At 34.9% G+C, this 25,743-nt stretch overlaps 1 protein-coding gene across 2 annotated transcripts in view; it reads left to right on the forward strand.

Moving 5' to 3' along the window:
- Positions 1 to 25,743, forward strand: part of LOC149772705 (cytosolic purine 5'-nucleotidase-like) — a 329,115-nt gene that overhangs the window by 160,603 nt on the left and 142,769 nt on the right. For both annotated transcript variants that reach the window (XM_089947470.1, XM_089947471.1), the window contains 3 exons: positions 3,427 to 3,515; positions 17,345 to 17,402; positions 23,910 to 24,006. In XM_089947470.1, the coding sequence (XP_089803596.1) occupies positions 3,427 to 3,515; positions 17,345 to 17,402; positions 23,910 to 24,006 (244 nt within the window). The remainder of the gene's footprint in view (positions 1 to 3,426; positions 3,516 to 17,344; positions 17,403 to 23,909; positions 24,007 to 25,743) is intronic.

Raw genomic sequence — 25,743 nt, forward strand, 5'->3', positions numbered from 1 at the left:
AAACTTTTGATGCACTTGGAGTTTCCACCTTTCTTCAGAACTTGAGTATCATTACCTGCCACAGGGTCCAATTCCTTGCCATAGAAATTTGTGTTTAATTAAAATTTCAGTACTTGATGTCACTTCCAATTTTATGGTGTCTGATTTGTATTGTGAAAGGAAAGCTTTACTTCAGTTCACTGCTTCTTAGTGTGCCCAACTTCATTAAATTCCACCACTTCCGAATTGAAAAGAGACTGCCAAAAAAATCCAGACTGGCCTTTCTTAAGCATCAATTACAAGAGTAACCAGGAAAAGATTAAATTTATAGTATGATATTCAATACTTGAAAGTGACGCAGGGTTGTCCACTGACAAAGGGATCCTGAGAGAAATTGATGCCTCAACAGCCAGGCTTATTCATAAAAAAGACAGCAGAACAAGGTTCATTTGAATAAACTTCACTGGTGAACCAGATTTTGGAGCTAATGGTTTTTAAGAAGTCTTAAATGTTTTTCTTGTATTAAAATATTGACAATAAACTTGACAACTTTGCAGGATTGGGATCATTAACCTGGATTACCACTCAGCCACATCTATAATCAGAATCCTAATTTTCTCTCAATTGTGATTTAAAAACATAAAAGATTGGAACTAAAAGACATAAAGGAGTGGCTGTTGTTAACATCTCCATAATGCTTTTACTGATTAATATGGTTAATCATGGGGAAATACATGGGGAAAATAATGAATTCTGGTGGCATTGTCTAGAATGTTTAATTGGCCTTGATCTTTGTCACATTTTATGATTTTACTGATAGTGTAATGGATAAATTTAATTCAGTTAAACATTACTACCCAAACCTTTGAATTAGCACAGATTGTAATACTTTTATGTGGTATTATCATGGTTTAGGGAGAACAGAGCGAGGTTAACTTACACCATGGTTCAGAACTACAAGCTGTGGATCTTAACCAGATATGGGCCAAAGTGCTAGCTTTGGCTCAAAATTGCCTTCAAATTTATGTTTCCTTTCAAAGATATCCCATTCAATCCAGTACTTATATATAGTCATGTTATAAACAGACATAATTTTGACAGAAAATGGTGAGTTTTTAAACAAATATGCTATCTCGGCTCTTAATTAGAAATTTCTTGTAAAAGTAAACATTTTTCCAACTCTGTCTTACTTTTTTGGTTTGTTTCATGTACCTCTTTGTTGCATTCTGCACCGATCATAATCTGGACTGTAGTTTTTTACTTTATAAGTTCATTGTTGGTCCAACCTTCATTTGAATGGAAAAGGCATGTTCATTAAGTGAAATGTCCCTTCATTTTGTGTCTAATTTGCTAAGATTTAATTAATAAAATCTAGATTTAAATATTTTCAGTTTTAATCTCTGCATGTTAAACATAGATCTTGATAAATGAAGCCCTTCCCCTGCTTTTCACTGCAACTTAAGTGACACACCAAATTTATAAATTGAATCATTTAAGTTATTCAGTTTTATTAGTGGCCCCAGTTAGATATATTGTTAACTCGTGGATTATGAAACTTGAAGAAATGATACCCTTTTATAAAAGTTAAGGGTGAAATTTGTTGGAAACGTTTGGCTATTTAAATTGGATCATATCTTCTCTTCTTTATCTTGGTGTGTGGCCCTGTTCTGTTGACAGAACACCAGTTTTTTAATTGGATGGCTCAGTTTTGATCAAATGTCCCTTTCTTCTAAACTGTTGTTAAGTCTTCACTGGTAATTTATTTACAGTCATTTGTCTGTGACTAGTTGCCGGACTGACAGTTGACCTCACCTTTGACCATGTAGCATGTCTTTGAATTTCCATGGAAACTGAGACTTTGATTTGAAGGAATATTAGTGACAGACTAAATGGTAATTTTCAAGGTGAAAAGAGTTGATGTTTGTTTAGCAATTCCAGTTTAAGTTGTCTTTAAGAGTTTTAGTAGAGATTTAAAAGACACACAATTTCCTGTACATCCATGCATAGTCATGTCTCAAAATCCTATTTGTAGAGTTCTGAGGAAGAGATTAACTTAAATACTTTCATGACAAGTGACAGTAATGCCTTTTTTTTATGAAATCACTCTCATTATCCCAGCAGTTGATATCAAAATTTCAAAATTAATACATAGGTGCAGTGTTAGATGTAACTACCATTTATCCTTATAACACAAGTAAAAAAGCAAACAACTTAGACAATAATTGGCCATCGCATCATGTGCTGGCAGATCAAAGTCTGTGTTGTGTATTCTACTGATCAGTCCTAACAAAATTTCTACTGGTGAGTCGTAACAAACTGCAAAGGCCCAGATCTACTAGTGCATTATGAGACAGAAGATGTGGGTCTATGCAGTAATACTCAACTTATACATGAGTACATGTGGTATATAGGAGTTAATTGACTGCTGCAGCAAACATGTTGACATGTTAACAGTTTGCTTTCTTTAACCTCAAAATTTTATGTTGTCTCAACCTTGCTAGTTCAAATGCAAATTTAAAATTCTTAGATGTGAAACCAGGTTGAAATTTGCCAACCACAATTCTTTTTTCTTGGTACACTTTGCATCTTTGGTATTTGTAGTGTTGGTTGTCGTATAGTTCATTAGTACTCATCAGATTCTACTAACTGATCAATTAGTGAGAGTAAATGGCAATTTAAAATGGGAACTTTCCAATAAAATGATTTAGTCTTTGTTCAGCAATGCCAGGAAGATCCCTGCAAATAAAAAATCAATTCATTTACAGGGATCTCTCTGGGTAGGGCTTGCATTAATTTGCAAGGAAATTTGAACAGATATATTTAAGCAGAATTCATTTTTTAATAGGTTTTCAACATGACCAATTGAAATATAGTGCTGAATTTGCTCCAAGAGAAATATGAAGAGATATTTGGCCCATCAAATTTTTGTTTGTTTTCCCATATATTTTCAAATGACTCATCATTTTCCTACTTTTGCATTGCCTTATATTGTAATGTTACCCTTTGGCCAGTCACAAGGGCCCACTGGATTTTTAAGTTTGTGAGATCTTTGCATTTATGCATATGATGTCTTGCCAAATGGGGATAGTTATTCCATTATCATCAAGTTCCAATCAGCTAAAAGGGCACATAACTGAGTTTCAGGCCAGAAATTAATCACATAACTTGTAATCAAGTAAACAATCTTTTCACTGTCAGTGACAAATGCTGGATGGAATCGATTATGCGGTAATCAGAACTGCAGAACTGGTATTTATCTGTGCATGTGTATCTGTCTCTCTTGCATTTTATGTGTTGAAAGAGTTTAAGAACAGAAGCTTAAAACGTCAAATGTATACTCTTAAAACAGATGGTAACCATGAAAGTGTCAGCATAAAATCAAGTTTGAGTCAGAATTATGGGTAATGTTATTTTTATGATTTTTTATTCATTTTTCTTCTTCTGCAGACGCAAGATTCACTCCTTGTATCCTAACAAATTTGTGCAGTTGGATGAACACAGGTTCAGGATCTTCAACACACTGTATGAATTGCCAGGTGAGTTCCAAACTACACTGTACTAAGCTCTTTTTTTGTCACATCAGTTGTGTAAACTTCACTTCATTTATGAAAAAGTTATGAACCAGAATTCTGTATAGTATTTCTGCTGATGTAGGTTGCGGCATTAAGATGTCTTTAGGTTGTAGAAGACAGTAGAGTCCAATGGAAACTAATATAGGAAACAGTAGAATCCTGTGGAAACTAATGTAGGAAACACTAAAGTCCAAAGGAAACTAACTTGATAGGAGTCTGCTAATCACAGCCATATTCCAGTCAGAATGTCCTTTCTGTCACCCTCTGTTTTCTTTCCCTTTCCAGTACATGCTAGAAAAATATTTCAGATATAAATAATGGTCATTTTAAAATGCCGTCATGTCCATGGTACTATTACCTCACAGTAACCTTATTGAGGTCACAGTGACTTAACATGACAGTTTTTGTTATTCAGAGGTTACAGGAATAAAATTTTGAAAATTAAACTATACAGCTGTACTTACAAAGTTAAAGTTTTATGACAATTTCATTGAACCTGTAGTAAGAATCCTTAGGGATCACATGAGATGACACTTAGGTCATGTGACTAGTCAGTCTTTAGACAAGTCACAGTATAGAAGTTGAAAGACAGGAAGGGTGGAAGGACATGTGATTTTATGATGGTGAAAATACCAGTGCTCAGAAGGAGGCAATGAATAAAGATGGTACTGACCAAAAGTGCTGACTTGTTGAGATCCACTAAATTTCTTAGTGTAAATACTGCAGCTATTCCAAAATAGCTAGACTCCAAATTACAAATATTTCTCAAAATCAACCTGTAGGAGGTTTATTATCTGTGTTACATTGAATTTTAGAAAACAATATTGTGCAAAAATATAATTTTATCTGACATTTACCAGAAAAATCTAACCCAGACTTATATTAATATAAGTGATATACTTTAAACAGACCTTTTAAATGAAAAACAACTTTTATGTTATTAAGAAGCCTGAATGGTTGAGTGGTAACACAGTTGCCTTGCAGTTCTTAAGTTCTTTTACAAGTATTTTTTTGGGAAGAAAGATTTACCTTCATTTTGTTCTCACATTTTGCAAGCATTCTCCTGTGACTCTTTTCAGTTACCATATATACTTATTTATAAATCAATTCAAACCACAAACAACAAAGATCATAATCTGCCATAGCATAATGCTTCAGCAGATCAGGGTCTATCTTGTTTGTTCTACTGATTACTCCTAAGAAACTGCACACCCAGATCTGCCAGCACATTATGTAACAGCATACGTGTCTGCTGTTTACAGTTGGACTTGTCTAATAAGCAGGTATAGACAGTAAGTTTATTTCCTCACAATTCATGTTCTTGAGATTAGATGGCATGCAGAAATGTAACACATATGTATGATGCATTGCTCTATAAGTTATATACATGACAGGTTTTAAAATCTATAATGTTATGGAATTAATGTTGTTCTACAATACCACTGGTGCAAGGGAAATAACTTATACTTGGTGGAACTATAACAGGTATAAATTTCTTCTTTTCAAAACACCTGTAGAGCCTGTTTAACATCAATGCAATAGTATGCCGAAAGTCAACAGATAAATGACTTGAAGCAAGTTAGCACTGGCAGGTGAAATTCTAAAGTCTTACCCTGTGGATCCTTACCTTAGCAACAGTTGACAAGAAACAACAAACCTATCAAGATAGGTGGTCAGGTATTTAGAAGAAAATTCCTCACCATCTCCCTGCCTTACCATCCCACCCTTCAAGTTGTATGCCTCACTAATCCATGTAAAAGGGATTTATCTTTTTTCTTGTCGAACTGCATGTTACATTTATCTGAAAGGTTTATCTTTCTAAAGTGTTCTGCAATAGTTTATGCATATTTTTTTTAAACTTTCTAATCTGCACGTTATAATCAAGATTGTGCTGATGTACTATTAAATCATGTGCATACATATTAAAAGCAAGTAAAATTTGTAGATATTTAATTTATTTTGTATTTATTGTACATTTATTTAAAGTAATTTGCATAAGACAGCATACTTTCAGTACAACGCCCTACCTGTTATACAATGAGTATAGTCATGGGTGATATTTTCTTAAATAGTTGTAAAAATGTTCTGGCTAATTAGAATGTTGTCCAGTGGAACCATAAGAGTCTACCACCCCATACAGAGACTAGCTTTGTAATGAAGCACATAATTTATATACTGTAACACCAGTTATCTGAGTTCAGGTTTTACTTAAATTTCAAACTGTAGAGAAGTTGAAAAGTGTTTTGGTTGTAAAACACATATTCCTGCACTTACATGTCTTACACACACCCTCCTCCAAATCTAAAAGTGGCCAAGTCACTAGGGGCAGGCTGATGTTGGCAGTATATCCAAATTCAACTTTTAGTGTGCTTGTGCAGAAAGCTTGTGTATGTGCAAGTGTGTGTGTGTGTGTATGAAGTCACATTCCCAACTTCATGGTATGTGGGAGAATAATCATGCATGACAGTTGACCTTTGGTTTTTGAAGCCCAATAAAAGTTGAGGATCTTCTATGTTGTAAACAAGCCAGGGGAAGACAGAAAGATCGGTTGTTTTAGGAATAACTAAAATTTGAGGTTACTGATGCTGCTACTTAAAGTTTAGAGTTCTTCCCCTGGGGACATCGTTAATCAACAATGACACTTCAGTCCACTTTCATAAGACATGTTCTCATGAATGTATGATTGACAACTCAGGAGATAATTTCAGTTTGTGTACAACCACTTCCACTCCCCAAGCCTTACTCCCCTTACCCATCCTCAACCCAACAAGATTAAACAAAATCCAAAACCATCTTGCACATATGTGGATCATGCCCAAGTTGCATAGAAAAATAGACTCATAAATGACTACAGGTTTCATATAATTCTATCCAGTCATCTTCCTGGTTTTTATCCCCAGGGGATAGGTTACAGGTTCAAACTCCAAACAAGTCACACCAAAGACATAAAAATTATACTAACAGCTGCCTCACTAAATGCTCAGCACTAAGATGCTAGTGTTAGGACTGATCGGCCTGGTGTCAGGATAATGTGACTGGATCTACATATCTGCAGCATGATGCCCTAGTGCTAGACATCACTGTAAACTTCACTCTGCAGACATCGTAGCAATATGACTGAAATTTTTGTAAAGCTATGTGAAAAATCCAAATCAAACACACATATTATCCCCAGGGGATCAATTCAATTTCTTTCTAAAACTCTTGTACACATCTACACCCTATTATATATCAAGGTTTGAAGTCCAAGTTAAATTGCATAAGAGGAGTTGTATGATGAACAAAACTCAGATTGCCACACATTGAATAAAGTGTCCCCACCCTTCAGTCTCACCCCCACCCCTGGGGATGAATCCAAATTATAAAAACTATTGTATACATCTACAGACTACCCCTAATAGTGTCACTCCATGAGCACATGATTCATGCATACATAATGAATTTACACATGCATACAGGCAGTATCGCATAATCTCTGCCTTTTATTTAGAAAGCACGGGGATCATAATTTAACAAGCATCAGTCATTTATACACTGTTCCATTTTTAGTAAGTTCATTTCATACTCAAGTGGGAAAGCTAACTCTGGAACTGATGGGAATAAAGTGAAACTAAATTACAAGACTGTGTTCTAACTTCATCAGGTCTTTGTGAAGCTGTATATGATGGACTTTGTAACAATGAAATGTTCACACTCAAAGTCAGTAATATACACACAGCCAATTTAAAAAAAATTTGTTAGTACATGTATTCCATGTATTTCTGTCAGTTTCAATTTTTTTTAAATATTTCTTTTTTCAGTGCCAAGACTATACAACTCAAAATTTATTTTCAAAATTATGTACACCGGCACAAACAACAAAAACAATTGTTTAAAAATAAATAATGAAAAAAACAACAAAATGTAGTATGACTTACGTGTGCTAAAAAATAGAGTGTAAGTCAGTGTTGATAGTTGAAGGGAGTTAACTCTAGATTTTACTAATTGGCTTGTCTGGAAGAGAGATGTTTACATAACACAAATGATTACTTTTGGCAAGTTTGTTCTCCTGTTACAGAACTGGCAGGTTGTTTTAAACAAGTCTGATTTTCTCATTTCTTCAAAAAAAACCCACAGGAAATCAGCCACCTGAGGATCTGACAGGTGGAATGGCTTAATGGGTTTTTTTCTTGCCCTTTGGCCCACTGCTTGTGGATACTGAATGCCATTTTCTTGATACTTAATTATGATATATATATATATATATATATATATATATATATATATATATATATATATATATATATAGAGAGAGAGAGAGAGAGAGAGAGAGAGAGAGAGAGAGAGAGAGAGTATTGGCTTGTCACGAGGGAATAATGTATGTATTATATATAGAGAGAGAGAGAGAGAGAGAGGGAGAGAGTATTGGCTTGTCACGAGGGAATAATGTATGTATTTGATCAAATGGGTGAAAAGCTCAGTATTTTCATGAGTGATGAAGTTTTTCACACAAGAAATGAAATATATCTATTATTCACTTATTTTGGTTTTAATTTATTGTCATTGTGCATATATGTAAGTAGATCTCTTATTGTATCCCACAAAATGTCAGCTACTTTCCAGTTATGTCCAGTTGTGTTTTGTGTATATTTGCATGGAAAATATCAGTAGTAATACGACTCTATTATCTATTTGAAATGTAAAAAAACATAAACAAAAATTATTTAAAAAATTGCATGTTACTTAAACCTGTTAGTCTTGCACAGAGGTGGCCATGCTTACCACTAAACCAAACAAGTTACAAAATGGTGGCTCAAGTTTTTGTTATGATAATTTTAACAATGTCTGTTGAGCAAAGCTGCTGTGGCTCCTGAGTTTAAATGTGTTTATATGGTTAGATTTGTTTAAAAGTTTTATTGATATCATCTTTGATTAAATTAATAATGTTTGCTTTTCTCACAAGGAAGATAAAAAGTGCTTCCTTCATATAAATAGCTTTATCATGGTGACATAGCAGCTGCCCAATGCAACACCTGCAACTATGGGGGGGGGGACCATGCTTAGTTGGCACCCAAAATTCCTATCAAACAATGTTTTTTTTTTATTTGACTGGCGACCCCATAATTAAGGGGAGGGGAGAAGAAGAAGGATGGGGTAAAATATCTTTTTATGCTATTTTTCATCATCTTGAGTTATTCTTGTGGCATTACAGAACATTGTTGCAAGAGTTTTCTTCTATGCTGAGTTTCTTTTGTTGTTACTCTGGTACTCTAATGAATCCAGAATCAAGAGGTAATTTGGTTGCCATGCTTAATTCAGGTCTTGATCTTTGAGTCTGAGGAAGCTGAAGATAATAGTTGGTTTTTATGTTGGGATCATCATCTTATTTCAACCAATGTACTGCTATGTAAAGCATGTTGATGATATTGTTCAAGATTTTCAGTGATTCTTTTAAGAAATGGCTGGCCCAGATGGCCAAAAGGGCATTCTCTAAACACTGACATCCCACCTCTGTCCACATGGGTTCAACTCAAAGTCTCGGCCAACTTGGGTATGTGAGAAAGCTTGTCAGTAGCTTCCCATGGGTTGATGGTTCTTCTCAGGATTTTCCCTGGGTTCTTCCAGTATACTGGCTGCAATGTAGAACCTGTCATATACTGACAAATGGCATTAAACTGATAAGATCAACAACATTCAAGAGTTTGTTGACTTTTTTTTGCTTCTGGTATCGATATCTTTGGTTATTACAACAGAAACATAAATCAAATGATTCCATTTTCTGCTCTTTATCTTGAAATTGTCCTGTTTATATGCCTTTATTTTTATTTTAGATTCTGAATTGTAGGATTCTTTTTGTGTACATTCTTCATGTTATTGTGATATCATGGCTTGAGTCAATCTTGTCAACATGACTTGTGCTGGTATACAATTCTGTCTTGACACTAGTTATTTCAACAGACAAAGATTGAGATAATGTCAGTAACATTTGCAGATATCAGTGTAGATTTTGCATTTGAAATGATCTTCCTTCATATAAATTAATAGGATAGGATAGATACAAAGAGTTATCCATATTTTATGTATATTTGATTAAATTGTATCTGATTTAATATATATTTATTTCAATTTAATTGTTTGTCAGTTTTAATTCTTTTTCATTTTTTATTACATGCTTTTGTAATGTAAATTTCTCTAGAGATGATACTTTTTTCAGAAAATAATTTGATCTTGACTGTTAGTCCATAAACACCAGGTGTTGATCTAAATCCTGACCTTGATTCAAAATTTGTAGCAACCACGTACACAAGATCTATTTCTATTTTAAAATGAATGGTTGTTGTCGAGGTCATGATGGGACTTCATGTTTAAGATGTAAACAATGTTTTTATTTTTTTTAATTCTTAGAGTAAAATGATTGGTTTTCATCAGGGTCACACTGGGTGGACAAATACTTAGTTTCTACAAGCTTCCAGCTTCTTTGATCAGGTGACCCCCTGTTTAAATTTTAGAAGACGATAAAACCTTTGTTTTGGAGAATTATTCTCAGTAGAATTTGGGCTGTTACACTGGAAGTTGTATGTTCTGCTGTTTGGAGTTATTTCGAATTACTGGGATTGGAGTTATTTCAGATTACTTGGATTCAAAAGGATTCATTCTTTTTTCCTGGAAAATACATGTGCTCATGTGAGATTCTTAATCAAAGACAGTTTAAAAGATTGGCTGAAATTTGGAGCTGTAAGAACTGGCATGCTTTTAAGTGTGGCTTTCAACTTGTCAAAAGCCTCCTAACATTTTTCAGTCCAAAGGAACTTGTTTTTCTTGCTCAATAAATTTATCAGGGCTTCAGCAGTTATAGAAAAATTGGAACACAATTTTTTGATAGTATCCGGCAATACCTAAAAATCACATTAGTGGCTTTTTATTAACAGGCACAGAAAATTCAGAGATAGCCTTGACCTTAGCATCAATAGGTTTAACTTGTCCATGTCCCATGATGTGTTCTAGAAAAGTTAGACTAGCACAGCAGAACTCACTTTTCGATAACTTAATTGTCAAACATGCATCTGTGAGCCTGTCATAGAATTTCTGAATTGTTGCTTAATGTTCTTTCCAGATGTCTTTGTATATGATGACATCATCAATCTAAGCATCACAATTGTCTAGACCAAAGGTAATCATATTCATGAGATGTTGAAATGTACTTGGCGACCCTTTCATCCCAAACGGCATTACTTTATATTGGTAAAGCCCATCTGGAATCACAAATGCCAACATTTTCTTTGCTTCTTCCGTTAGTGGAATTTGCCAAAATCCTTTCAGAAGGTCAAATTTAGTGACATACTTGGCACTCCCGATATTATCAATACTGTCATCTATTCTTGGTAATGGGAATGAATCTGTTTTATCACACTATTCACATTCCTATAATCAGTTCACATACATAATTTTTTTTCTGGTTTTGCAATAAGTATGCATGGTGAACTCCAGTCACTTTTACTAGGCTCTTTAAAATCATTCTCCAGCAAATATTGAATTTCTTTTTTCAAGTATTTCTGTTTGAGAATGTTATCCTGTATGGGTGTTGTTTGACAGGTTTAGAATTAACAATTTCATTGTCATGGAAAATTTTGTTTGTTCTTGTAGTAACATCTGAAAATAAGTGCTCATATTCAAATAATAACTGTTTAAGTTCATTTCTTTCTTGCTGTTGCAAATGTGAAAGTTTCTGGTCTAGATCTTTCATAATTTCTGAATTCCAAAGATTTGTCACTCCAGTATCAGTAGAATCTGATGATATTCCTTCACATAAATCTTCACTGAGCGGGACAGGTACAACTGAATTAATTCCATATTTAACCTGGCTATCTCTTTCAATATACTGGTACGCCTATAATTTATTTAGATCCCAGGAACACTAATATTATAATTTAACTAATTCATTTTCTTCTTAACCTTGTAAAGACTGTAATATCTAAACCAAAGAAAAATTTGAAGAATGAGCAAGAGAGAGAGAGAGAACTCCATTATTATCAAACTCAAATGTTCTCTCCATTTTATTTCTGTCAAGCCATAATTTCACTTTAGACTTGAATTGCTGAATGACAAATTCAAGCAATATAGGCTGGAAAGTTCCAGACCTAAAATATGACACTTGACCCGATTGGACAGATTTGGGAAGCCAAAAGTGAGTAAAAGACTTTATCGAAGCTTTTACTATTGTTTTAGATTTTATATTCCTCAAGGGAATTGCCTCTGGAAACCTTGTTGATGCACACATAATGGTCAACAGGTATTGGTTACCTGACTTGGTCTTGGGTAAGGGACCTAACACAATCTACCATAATTCTACTAAATGGTTTGTCAAAGGCAGGAATAGGTTGTATATGAGCCTTGGGAAATTTCTGATTCGGTTTTCCTACCATTTGACAGGTATGACAAAATCTACAGTATTTACCAACATCCCTTTTAATTTTTGGCCAATAGAAGTGAGATAAAATCTTGTGATAAGTTATATTGACCCCGAAATGACCAGCCAATGGAGTTTCATGGGACAGACTAAGTATTTCATGTCTGTAAGGTTTTGGAACTACAGTTTGATAGTTACTGACAATTTGTCATCAGCAGGTACCTCAGGAGGTCTCCATTTTCTCATAAGAATTCCATTTTTAATGAAATAACAGACAGGAACTTTAGTAGCTTCAGTTTCACTAATATCCCTTTGAAACAAACAGGAGATTTCAGGATCTTTTTCCTGTTTGACGACAAGTGATTGTCATTTATCACCCTGATTAGATAAAGAGAATGAGTCATTAAAAGAGGATCATTGTGATCAGTACCTTCTGATTGATCCAAACAAGGAGTGAAAGTGACCTCATCAAAAGCCTGACCAATACATGTATCAGCTAAAGGAATACTTTCCTTATCTACTTCATTCTCAAGAGCTTTCTTTGCCATAGCTCTGGTAATTGCACAAGCTGGAAATAAATCAGGGAATTCTTTTTCAATTGGATCCACTTTCTGATTCAAGCAAGGCTTGTCAGTTACAAGTGGATTAACCACAACCTTGCATCCAGTAAGGATGTTGCCTAGTAATAAATGAATGCCCTCAATGGGTAAAACAGACTGTTCCAGCTATCACAGGTCCTGAGACTTAGTCTGATGACAAATTTACACAGTGGAGAGGAACATTAACAAAGCCGCACTCTACTCCCTGAATAAGAACACTCTCATTAGAAGAAGATTTCTCAGAAAAAGACAAAGTACCTGACAATAAAAGACTCTGAGAAGCTCCTGTGTCCCTTAAAATTTTAATAGGGATAGGATTGGCCGAATCACCCAAGAGTGACGTAGAACTGTTCGATATGAATGGTTCATAATTCCCCATAATAAAATCAGACGGGTTTATTAGACCAACAAATGTATTGCTTTCAATACATGACTGTGACCTTGACCTCTTAGAAATAGGAGCATTTGGAATAGGTCTGTCTTGATTCTGATGCCTATTTTTTAATTTGTAGCAATCAGAAATAACCTGTCATTTTTTCTTGCAATAGGTATGCATAGGAAGAGACAAGGATCTTGAATCAAGCTTCTCTAAAGTTTGATTTTTAGAAGTTGTGCCAGTTCGAGTTTTAGGAGGGCTTGTATTAGGCTGAAATACTTTTCTGCCAGAAGACTGTTGAATAGAAGTCTTATTTACAAAAGTAACTTTATGAGTTAAAGAATACTCATCAGCAACTCGAGCAGCATTTTCCAAGGTTTCAATCTGATGCTCGTCAAGACTTAATCTCACTATGGACACAGTTTTTGAACTCTTCAAGTAATATAAGTTGTTTAAGACTTTTATAATCTTGTTCAACTTTCTTGGCTAAGCACCATCTATCAAATAACTGCTCTTTTTCTCTAGCAAATTCGACATGAGTTTGTCCAGCTTCTTTTCTATAGTTTCTGAATTTTTGCTGATAAGCTTCAGGGACTAACTCATAACCCCATGAGATACATTCTTTGACCATATCATAGTCGCCACTTTGTTGAACTGACAGTGAATGGTAAATATCACTAGCTTTACCAGTGAGTACACATTGCAATAATTGAGTCCAATGCTCCCTTGGCCATTTCAAATTTTCAGCAACTTTTTCAAAATAAGGAAAATATTTGTCAACTTCTTTTTCTCTGAAAGGGGGCACTAATCTAATATTCTTTGTGAGATCAAAACTTGTATGAATGTGCTTTTCACATGCCAGTTCCATTTCTTTCATTCTACATTGATATCCCTCTCTTGTTTCTCTTTCTCCAATTGTAAATGCATTTGCTCTTTCTGTAACTGTGTTTGTCTTTCTTTCTCTCTTTCTTCCTTATCTAACTGCATTTGCATCTGTTTGTCTCTCTCTCTCTCCTCTTTCTGATATTGTAACTGCATTTGTTTTTCTTGTAACTGCATTTGCATATCTCTCTCTTTCTTCTTTCTGAAGTTCTAGCTTCCTGAACTCCAATTCCATCTTGTATTTTAATTCTAATTCCCTCTTTTATGTCAGAGGCTGATACAGATTTACTGATCGAAACCAAAGCACTTTTATCCAAAACATTCTTTTCTACCAAATACTGAGCAAAACTATTTCTAATTTCCTGTTTACCACAGCCTTTACCACAGAAAGATCATATTTTCTAGCAAGTTGAATCAATTCATCTTTTTCGAAAAGATCTAATTGTTCCTGGGTAGGATTTGAAAGAAAGATTTCAACTTTTGATGACATTTTAGAAAAAGTTTGCTGATTTCACTAAGATTTAAAAAACGTGGAATTCAAATTTAAAAAAAAACAAAAAAAGTTTTCTGGAATATTCTATCCAAAATTTGAAATTATCCTTAGGACGAATGCCCAATTCTTATGTTTAGGCTCAAATAACCAGTAACACAAGAAGGAGTGAAAACAACAAGCTTTGATAAAAAAAAATATAATAATTTATTTTCCTGGAAAAATTCTGTAAAAATGAAAAAAATATGAACTTATGGTTTTAAGAATCAAATCCAAAATAATCCACAAATAAAATTTTGAAGTCCTAATAACAAGATGTTCTACTGATTTCAAGTTCAAATCAAGATGAGAATCCAAGATGGAAGACGATGATGTATGCTGTAACTTAAGTCTACAGTTCCATGTAGAAACAAGAATCATCACTCCAATTTTGGAAATCTAAATAAATTTCTTATAAGAACTGTCTTTGATTAAGAATCTCACATGAGCACATGTATTTTCCAGGATAAAAGAATTAATCCTTTTGAATCCATGTAATTTGAAATAACTCCAATCCCAGTTATTCGAAATAACTCCAAACAGGACAACATACAACTTCCATTGTAACAGCCCAACTTCTACTGAGAATAATTCTCCCAAACAAAGGTTATATCATCTTCTAAAACGTAAATGGGGGTCACGTGATCATAGAAGCTGGAAGCTCATAGAAATTAAGTACTTGTTGAAGATCACGTCCACCCAGTGTGACCCTGACAAAAACCAATCATTTTACTCAAGAAATAAAATAAACAAGTTGTTTACATCTTAAACACGAAGTCCCATCATGACCTCAACAACAACCAATCATTTTAAAATGAAAATAGAACTTGTTTATGTGGTAGCTTCAAATTTTGAATCAAGGTCAGGATTTAGATCAACATCTAGTGTTTATAAACTAACAGTCAAGGTAAAATTAGTGGGAAATGTGTTGATTAATTAGCCATGCTGATATTTACAATGACAGAATTTAGTGGCTGAAAGACCCATTGATGAATATGTTGCCATTATAAGAGTACGTCAAAAGAACATGATTCAATAGCTAGGTGGCAGGTTCGATTGCATTGATTGGTGGCTGGGTGGGACAATGTATTGATATTTACTGTGATTGAATTCAGAGGCAGAAAGACCCAGACATGTACATGTGGTCATTTATAAGAGTACATCAAATAAACAAATTTATATTTTATTTTTGTGTTAATTTCTGAGCATAGCAATGCACGTGACTCAACAAGACATCTTGAGACTTAGACAAAATGCCATTTGCAAATTTGGATAAGTATTTGGGGGTTAAACGGCAAACTGACGAAGACTGTAATGAGATTCAGAAGAGTACTCAAGTTGTTTGAACTGATAGTTCGGATGGGAAAGTAGCTAAATGTAAGAAAGTATGTGATGCCTAGCTTAGTGCTTGGAATAATACATTCTTTGGACTGACAAAATTTAGTCTCACTCTGATGGACAAGCAAGAGCTATGTCAGTGTTTTAAAGAATGTAGAAATTAAACTTAGTGGCAACCAGTAGTTCTTCAAATTTGCAGTTTTTTGGGAGGGGACTGCAACTTCTGCTGTTGGGACTCCCATTTTTACCAAAATGGGAGTCCTGGACTCCTAGTTTTAAAATCCTAGCGAGACTTCTGCACGTAGTAAAAAAAACTGACAATTAAATTGAAATAAATATATATTAAATCAGATATAATTAAATAAACACCTACCTTGCCTAAATTGCAACTTTACTGTCAGTACATGTACACAGGCACCTGTTCTGCTTATACAACAGGTTCATGCAACACTCAAACATAAGATTCAAGCCCTGTTTCAAATATTCAATATTGACAATATTTGTTGCATTAATGGTATACTTATCAACTCAAATATCATCAAATAGAAAGGCAAATAATATTTGGGTGGAACAATGTATATAAGATGTTAATATCCTGTCATTCTAGTCACATAGCAGAACCAGAATTCTTAGTGGTTGAATTTTTAGAGGATTATTTTTTTTTCAGAATTTGCTGTATTAATGAATCCTAACAAGGAAATAAAGGGAAGTCTTGAAGCCAGTAGTTTCTTGTTTGCTTTCACTGTCTTTTCCTGTAGTTTAACAGGGTACGCTTTGATTTAGGAATTGATGTACCTGTGCCATCTCAGTCAGAATTTTTTTCCTCTGAATTCAAGACAGTCATGGTCTCTGAGAAATAAAAATTTATTACCTTGCATGTATTTTTATAATATATTGCAGGTTTGTTTATGAAATGAAAAATAATTGTTAATGTATTAGACTAGCAATCCAAGGGTTACAGTTTTGATTCCCATCCAGGTCAGCCTAGTTTAGCTGCATAATCGTGTCAGTTGAAAAGGCACTTAGTTCCCACCAGTACAGTCTTGACTGTATTTAATATGAACATGTACATATTCCACATCATCTGCAACTTAATAATGTATGATGATAGGGAACCAGAGGTACAGTTTATATTAGTGCTCATTTTTGAGCTTAGAAATATTCGATCTGACACAATTTGCTCATATCGTAATAGGATATATTGTCAAATCTAGCAGTCTGGTACTGTATGTGAAAAGGATACCTGGTACCATATGTACTTGTTTATAAGATGCAAAATGCACATACCCTGAGCAGCCATCGCATAAAACGCCAGCAGATCTGGGTCTCTGCAGTTTGTTAGAAGTAATCAGTAGAACAATCAAACAATCAAGATAGACCCTGATCTACAGGCTCATCATGCTATGGCAGATCAGGATGCGTGTTGTTTGCAGTTTGACTTGACTTATAAGTAAGTATATATAGTGTTTTTTTATCTCAGTAATTTTTGGGGAGTGTGATGATAAGAATGCTCTCTGTAGGACAAGTGGCCATACTATAGAGGTTGACTACAGTAATGCCATTCCATGTGTTACGTCATCAGAAAGTTATCAGTGATAGATATAACAAATAACCTGTGTCTTATTATTGTTAGTACTTACACATATTACATATAAGTGTTTCATGATTTTCTTTTTATTTCAGTGTTGTACATTCTTGCCTGCATTGTGGACTTCTTCACTAATAATCCTAATTACATCAGGTAAATAAGAGAAGGCTTTTTTTCAGTCTACTTTCAGTTTAGGTTATCTTATTTAAGATTAAGATATAATCTGTGACTTGCATGAAATAAATAAACATTGCATACTCGCTTGGATCCAACTGCAAACTTCACAGACCCAAATCTGCCATCACATAATGTGCTGGCAGATCTGGATCTATGCAGTTTGGTAAGACTAATCAATAGATTAAACAACATACATCCTGATCTTCAAGCACATAAAAGTTATATGATGGCTAATCAGGGTCTAACTTATTTGCAGTTGGCTGATAAATGAGTACTTAGAGTTTAATTGTTAAGGAAGCCTGTCAGTGACCCCAAAAAATCCTAATTTCCCAGTTTCTGTTTTTTGGATTCTTGGAAATTCTTGGGTTAAAAACATCTTTTTATTGTTGATGTTTATCTTGCTGTTTTTTTTCTAAATGGAAATTTCAACATTAATGTGCATCTGCAACTTTTCATTAAGTATTTTGTGTTGTTAAATGCAGCATATTTATTGTTTGGTTCTTTCAATTTTTTTTGCCTTAACTGCAGTACAATAATGAATGCAACTGAAGATTTTTTTTAGAATACATGTTTGTTCTCCAAATATTACAAACAGTTTGTAGTTCCTTTCAACAGCTTCATTAAATGTTTGGCAAGGAAGTAGTCCTTCCATGTAAACAAAGCCATTAGTAAGAACATAAACAAAACTGCAAATACAATTTAGACTAAGTTAGACTAAACACTGAATGTTAAAACTTTAAAAGTTCCATAAAATTTAACTTTAAGAAAGTGCAAAATAGATGTTAGCCAAATTAATCTCATGGATTTGCACTCGGCCCATCACCAAAAGATTTGTACTCCAGCAATAAATTCAAGAATACTTTATTCTGTGATGCTGTAGTGAATGTCCATAAAATTATTCCCCGATTTATTTACAACTTCCATGCTCATGCAGAAGAACACTCTTACATATAAATAAGATATATTTTACAGAACTGAAGATGTGAAAATCAAAAATTGTCAGTGATAGTACATATATACTTGCTTGCAAACTACACAGACCCAGATCTGCCATCGCATAATGTGCAAGCAAATCTGGGTTGGTGCAGTTTGTTAGAAGTTTGACTCGACTTATAAGTAAGTATATATGGTATTTTGTCAGTGTCATGATCAGATTAATGAAATAATCCATTTTGGTTACGGCTTTTTCTTTCCTTTTCCATTATAAAGAAGAGAAATGTGTTATGATTACCACCAAAATTTCAAGACATAGGAATAGTTCATTGTCTTTATCAGTTTAAATGAGCAAAGTATACCAGCCTGACCTAGAAATCATAAACGTTGCAAGTTCGAGTTTGAGCTTGACATTCATGACCAGCCAATCAAAATTAATGTTACCAAAGAAAATCGATGTTTCAAAACTAAAGTTACCATTGATTGGTTGAGCACAGATTGGAAACTTGGGGATTTCGTTCTGATTTTAGTATTGTGGATCACTAGTCCACGCCTCTTGAGATGCCACTTCAATGTATCACATCCATCATCCTGTCCATCCATCTGTTTGTTGCCTCCTACAAATTCAGGGTTGTAGAATGGGCCTAATACTTCCTTGCTGTGTGTTGTAAGAGGCGGCTAAGTGTGGGCAACCTGATTGCTGTGGGCTGCATCCTGTGTCGTTGGAGAGGACCCTGATAGCTAGTAGCCACTGCTACTTTGGCTTCACCCAGATAGTTGGGTGGTCAGAAGGGCCTGGTCTGATCAGTTAGTTGCCAAGCTTTAGGGGATTTATTAAAGATATTATGATCACTGTTTTGCAGGGGCCCTGGTGGCTGAGTGGTCTAAAGTGCTCACCATTACCAATCACTGTCATCTTACCTCTGTCCACATGGGTTCAAGTCTCAAGCTTAGTTAGTATGGATATGGGGGAACTCTGCCAGTTGCTTCCCATGGTTTGGTGGTTCTTGACGGTGTTCTTCTGGGTTCTTCCTCCACCACTTATACTGGCTGCCACATATAGCCCATCTTGCACTGAGAAATGGCATTAAACCCCAAAAACAACAACAACAAATGTTTTGAATTGAGTTTAAAAAGTGACTTTTGTGATTAATCAACATGGTGATGTTTTCCAAAAGCATATAGCCCCAGAGGGTGGTGGAAAGGGTCAGTTGAGTACTATTTCTTTACCCTGTGTAGCCTTGAGAAACACAATAAATGAGTGTAAATCTCTGTCTCTTTTGTTTGGCTCTGAAGCACCTGGAGAACACAGGTAACAAGATAATAATCAGACATTATTAGAAAACCAACCAAAACTTCAACCACATTGCCCAGGAATAATTCAACTAGTGACTTGGATGAGGAAACTTGTCGAAGTAAGGGAAATTGGCCAAGGATTCTCATTTGAATCAACGATGAGAACCAAAAACTAGCCAGCTATTGCCTTTTGTAACAGCCAAAGTGCTTCAAAGCTCGACTGGAGTGGCAAGATGTGAACATGTATTTAGTTTGGGTCAACTGTTTGTAGAGTGCAACTGCAAAGCTATCATCCCACATCATTAAGAAGCTGTATTTGCAAAACCATGGAATGGATGATATATGATAGGCTGCCCTGGTATCCTAAATCCATTAAACTGCCATAAAATGTTCAGTGTAGATGCAGATGCCAGAGAAACAACAGGCCCATATTGTTTGACTTCAATCATTTATTAGAGAAGCATACATAAAGAAAGAACATATAGCTGCCACCTTTATGTACTTAGAGAAAGCTTAGAGTACATTATACGGATCAGCCAATCAATCTTACCTCCAGTTTCTTGATCTGATGCACAATCAAGGACTTGTACTTTGTCTGGGTGCAATTGGAACTTCCCCCTTCCGAGGATGAGACAAATGAATTTCACTTGATATCAGATGAACAAAATTGGCTTTTTCGTATGCTTGCAAGCTCTGTTATAATTTACCTAACCCCACATGTGATATTTTTGTTCAGACCCAAATACCAGCCCATGTATGTTAAATAACTAAACTTTATTCCACTTTTTGGTTTAGGAATTTGTCTTCACTTCAAAACAGCAAAATTTCATGTGGAAATATTACAAAATTCTGTGTTCCTGAATCACCACCACAGTTATCAAAACCTCCAAAAATAATTTTTGACCTTGGTGAATTAACAAGGCCATCAGTGAATCCTCTACTTTTTCAGAGTAAAGTCCATTAAATCAGAGCCTCCTATCATAAGCCATATGTCTCTGTATACAGATGGTTCACAAGATGGAGAAAGGTTGCAACTGCCATTGCAACAACCTTTGGCACTGGATAATGCCTCAATTTTTAGTGCAGAAATTAGAGTCATTCTCATAGCTTTGAACTGCATTGAAACCACTCCCCCCCCCACCAAAAAATTTTTTATCATCTTTTCTTATTCTTTTTCCACATTTAAAGATATGCAGAATCTTAAATCCAACAACCCAATAGTATTCCAGATATTGCAGAAACATGATTTTAATAGCATCAGAGTGTTAGGAAAACAGTTTTACTCCCCAAGTTGCCAAGATTTTTTTTGTTTTCAAGCAGATTTGGTATGCAGCTTATGTTGATTAGACTTAGAATTATCATTATGATTTATAAGTGTTATGGCCCCTGATTACCCAGAATCCTGACTTGGGTTTATGCATTATTAATTTATTGAGGATTGTTGTATTTTCAGCCAATTAACATGCAGCATTTTATTGATGAGATCTTGAGTGAGTGTTATTTCCATCATTCCTCTCAGATTTCCCATCCTCACAACTTTAGTTTATGCAGCAGATACCAAAATGACAGTTGCATTATCTTAATTGGTAGAGCATTGGATTCATTAGCCAGTGGTCATGGGTTCAGTTCACACCCAGGCCAGTCTGTTATTGGGAAAAGTGCTTGGCTCATATTTCTGTGGCATGATAGAACCAAAAATGAGTTAAAAGTGCCAACAAAAAATCCAAAAACAATTCTAATTGACCAAAACTTGTTGGGATATCAGTCAAATTTGTCATGCAACTTTATAATGACGAAGCATTGAATGAGTTTAATATCAAGTGTTTCACATTATTATTTAGAAGAGTTATGACCCTTGGCTTCCAATACTCTGCTTTTGGGTTTCTGCAACTTTATTATACTAAGGATTGTTTAATTTCAACCAAATTATTCATTCAGCTTTATAATCATAGAACCTTGAATGGGTTCATTATCAGCATTCCATAACTTGTGAGCCACTGATAATATTATATTGAAACTTTTTTCCATTTATATATGATGTATAGCCAGTTTGTCGCTTTCCATCACCATGTCCTCCTGCCTTAAGAGATCTAGTTCACAGCAAGGGAAATATAATTCTGTAACATATATATCCACATCCAGAAAATTTAACTTTTGAACAATTGAGAACATCATAATGAAACTTTAGCCATTTTTAAGATGGTGTCTTGCATGCCATAGCCAGTGTTACAGTCAAGGTCATGGCAGGGCAGAATTTAGTTCTGTAGTTGTGTTATGTCTAGATAATAGCTTTTGAACCAATAAAGTTATTTAGCAAATTATGTGTCATGTATAGAAGACATAAGCATACCATGTGCCTCATGCCTCATGGTGAAGGTCATGGTAAGAGAAAATTCAACAGTGATCTCTATCCATGTACGAGTATGACTTTGAAACTGTAGCCACTTATATATCTTGATCTGACAGTGTTTCATGTATTCAGTCATAACCCCTGCCAAGGTCATGTCAAGATATAATGCAGCATTCAGTCATAACCCCTGCCAAGGTCATGTCAAGAGATAATGCAGCATTCAGTTGTAACTCCTGTTTCAAGTCACTGCAAGAGATAATGCAGGTCATTGGTCAGTTTCCTTGTCATGGCCACAACATTTTAACCCAAACAGATATTTGGATGAAACTTTACCCAGCTCCACATCTTATCAGGTCCCTAGCTTAAAGGTTTAGGTTGATAGGAGCAAAAAGGTCACAAAATGTGCTGATTGTAGTCAGGTCCACTTTTATTTTAAGTACATTTAGACTTTGATGTTGATTATTACTTTTCAGACTTTGAGAGCCTTTCAAAAGCTATATAATGCAGGGACCAATTTAAATGTCAAAATCTTTTCTTTTTGAGAGCCATTACAGGAACTGGTTGCTGACAAGAACTGGTTGGACTCCAGTAGACATTACAAGTATATATGGTCTAAATTGCTGTTATATTCAAAATGAACACTGACATCCATTGCAAGCAATTTGGCTGCAGTAGGAATAACATTAAAATTCTAGATATCATTCAGGATACAGCTGTTACATTTGGAAGGAAGTTTCAAAATTATTTGTTGAAAAGAGGCTGAAATTTAGTATGTATTGCTTAACATTGTGTCTGCTGTGAATGGAAACAAAAGTTATGCTTGTTCTATACAGTCTGTAATAGAGATACATGCAGTATGCATACATTGTGTGCATTGTAGGTACATGTACAAGAATGTTGTAGGCATACTGTGATACAGGTAAATGCATATTGTATGCATACTGTGATATGAGTACATGTATATTGTAGCATACTGTGATAAAAGTACATGTATATTGCATGCATACTGTGATACAGGTACATGTATATTGTAGCATCCTGTGATACAGGTACATGTATATTGTAGCATACTGTGATACAGATACATGCATATTGCATGCATACTGTGATACAGATACATGCATATTGCATGCATACTGTGATACAGATACATGCATATTGCATGCATACTTTTATACAGGCACATGTATATTGTATGTGTCTTTGATAAGATATATGCATATTACATGCATACTATGATACAGATACATGCATATTACATGCATACTGTGATAAAGATGCATGCGTATTGCATATTGTGATATAGATACATGCATATTGCATCAAAGGTATCATACTGTGATACAGATACATGCATATTGCATACATACTGTGATACAGGTACATGTATATTGTAGATGTCTGATACAAGTACATGTATATTGTATGCATACTGGGATTCAGGTACATGTATACTATATGCATACTGTGATACAGGTACATGTATATTATAGCAAGCTGTGACACAGGTACATGCATATTGTATGTGTCCATGATACAAGTATGTGCATATGGTATGCATTCTGTGATACAGGTACATGTATATTGTAGCATACTATGATATAGGTACTTGTATATACTATGCATACTGTGACACACATGTTCATATATGGTGTGTACATGCTGTGAATAGGTGGTATATGTATATTGTGTACATACTATAATACAGGTACATCATTTTCCCAATCAAATCAAGCCAACATCTCACTGAGTTTAATGAATTTTTTTCTCCTAACCTTCAGCCAAATGCTAATGGAAAAAGAAAACAGTATGCGTACTAAAAGAATGTTTAGATGGGTCTGTTAATTTTGTTTTTGTTGTGGTCTATATAATTGAAAAATCTGTGTTTTTAACTTTTTTCCCAGCACTCCAACTGGAATAAAATCTGGGGACTTGACAATGACGTACACTTCAATCTATCAAGATGTGATACAAGCCACAGATCATGTCCACAGGAAAGATGTTAGTTTTCAATCTTACTTTACTCGCTTACTTTAACTCTTACCTTCAAAGCAGCACAGACGTATTTAAAATTAATGTACAGTCATGTAACTTGCTTCATACATTTATCTTGAAAAAGTGCTTGTAAAAGTAAGTAAAAGTAAGTCAGCAAGACCTCATAATCTCATTTGCAAGTTAGGGATGGGGTAAGGAATGCAGATCTTGCAAATGCAAACCAGAGAGGACATTGCATTTTGAAGAATTTTAAGTTTAGATAATTTAACTGTGAATGACATAAATTCATTTCTGCCAACACCAACTTGTTTGCATATGCCCTCCATAAAGTGAAGTGTATCATGCTATGACATAATGCTATCCATTAATCTGTTTCATTTTTGTACGATGTCTTGAGTTCTGCAACATCTATCGTTCCCAGATGTTACATAAGCTAACATTTGGTTTAAGAAAGACAAAAGATCTGAGGTCTTTGTCACTATGACTGAAAAAAGGGAAATGGTTTCTACACAAGAACATAAGCTCTGAATCACAAACCTGGACCAAACTTTGTGGTTGGCTTTCATTGTAGGTAAGGAAGAACCCTTTTGAGTTTGATGTTAAAGGTCGTGGTCACAGGTTGTAAGATGGATCACTCTGACTGAAAAAAGAAAAAATGGTTCAACCCAGTAGCTTAGGATCTCCACCATCTACAGTTACCTAACTTTGTGGATGGCTTGCACTTGTGGTAAGGTAGAATCCTATTGATTTTGGGTTCAGAAGGTCAGATTGTCAAGGTCACTGTGACTGATAAAATAAAAATATTTTCAACCTAAAAACTTGACCATTTACAGTTACCCAACTTTGTGGATGGCTTGCACTTGGGGTAAGGTAGATTCCTATTGATTTTGGGTTCAGAAGGTCAAATTGTCAAGGTCACTGTGACTGATAAAATAAAAATAGTTTCAACCTAAAAACTTGACCATCAGCAGTTACCAAACTTTGTGGATGACTTGCACTTGGAATAAGAAATAAGTTTGTCACTTTCATGTCAAAGGTCAGGGTCATTGTAACTGAAATAATTAATTTGTGTACACACAATAACATTAGTTATGCCTCATAGACATGGATAAAACTATGTGGATGGCTTGTTTTGGGGCTAAGGAAGAAACCTATCAATTTTGAGTTTAAAGGTCATGATACTGAAAAAAGAAAAATACTTTCCATTCAATATCTTTAGTTATACATCACAGACTCAGACTAAACTTGTGCATGGCATGCACCTGGAGTAAGGTTTGTGGGACAAATTGTCAGATGTCACTGTCACTGTCACTGCAGCTGTTTGATGACAAATGGATTTTCTGCACACAAATTTAATTTCCAGCCATGTATCTCAATAAAGTTTGTGGATACCTTACACATTTAGTAAGAAAGAAGCCTTTTGATTTTGGGTACAAAAGGTCAATGGTCAAGAGTTGTTGTTGTTGTTGTAGGGTTTAACGCCATTTTTCAGCACACGATAGGCTATACATGGCGGCCAGTATTAATGGTGGAGAAAAAACCCAGGAAACCCCCAGAAAGAACCACTGACCCACGAGAAGCTACTGGCAAGCTTTCTCACATACCCACATTAGCCGAATCCGAGACTTGAACTCACACAGACAGAGGTGAGATGGCAGTGATACTTAACGGAAAGCACTTTAGACCACTCAGCCACTGGGGGCCTCCAAAGGTCAAGACTACTGGCAGAGTCAAGAATGCACT

The sequence above is a fragment of the Sinohyriopsis cumingii genome, unplaced genomic scaffold (assembly GCF_028554795.1).
Source record: "Sinohyriopsis cumingii isolate HCF-2022 unplaced genomic scaffold, ASM2855479v2 utg001237l, whole genome shotgun sequence".
NCBI lineage: Eukaryota > Metazoa > Mollusca > Bivalvia > Unionida > Unionidae > Sinohyriopsis > Sinohyriopsis cumingii.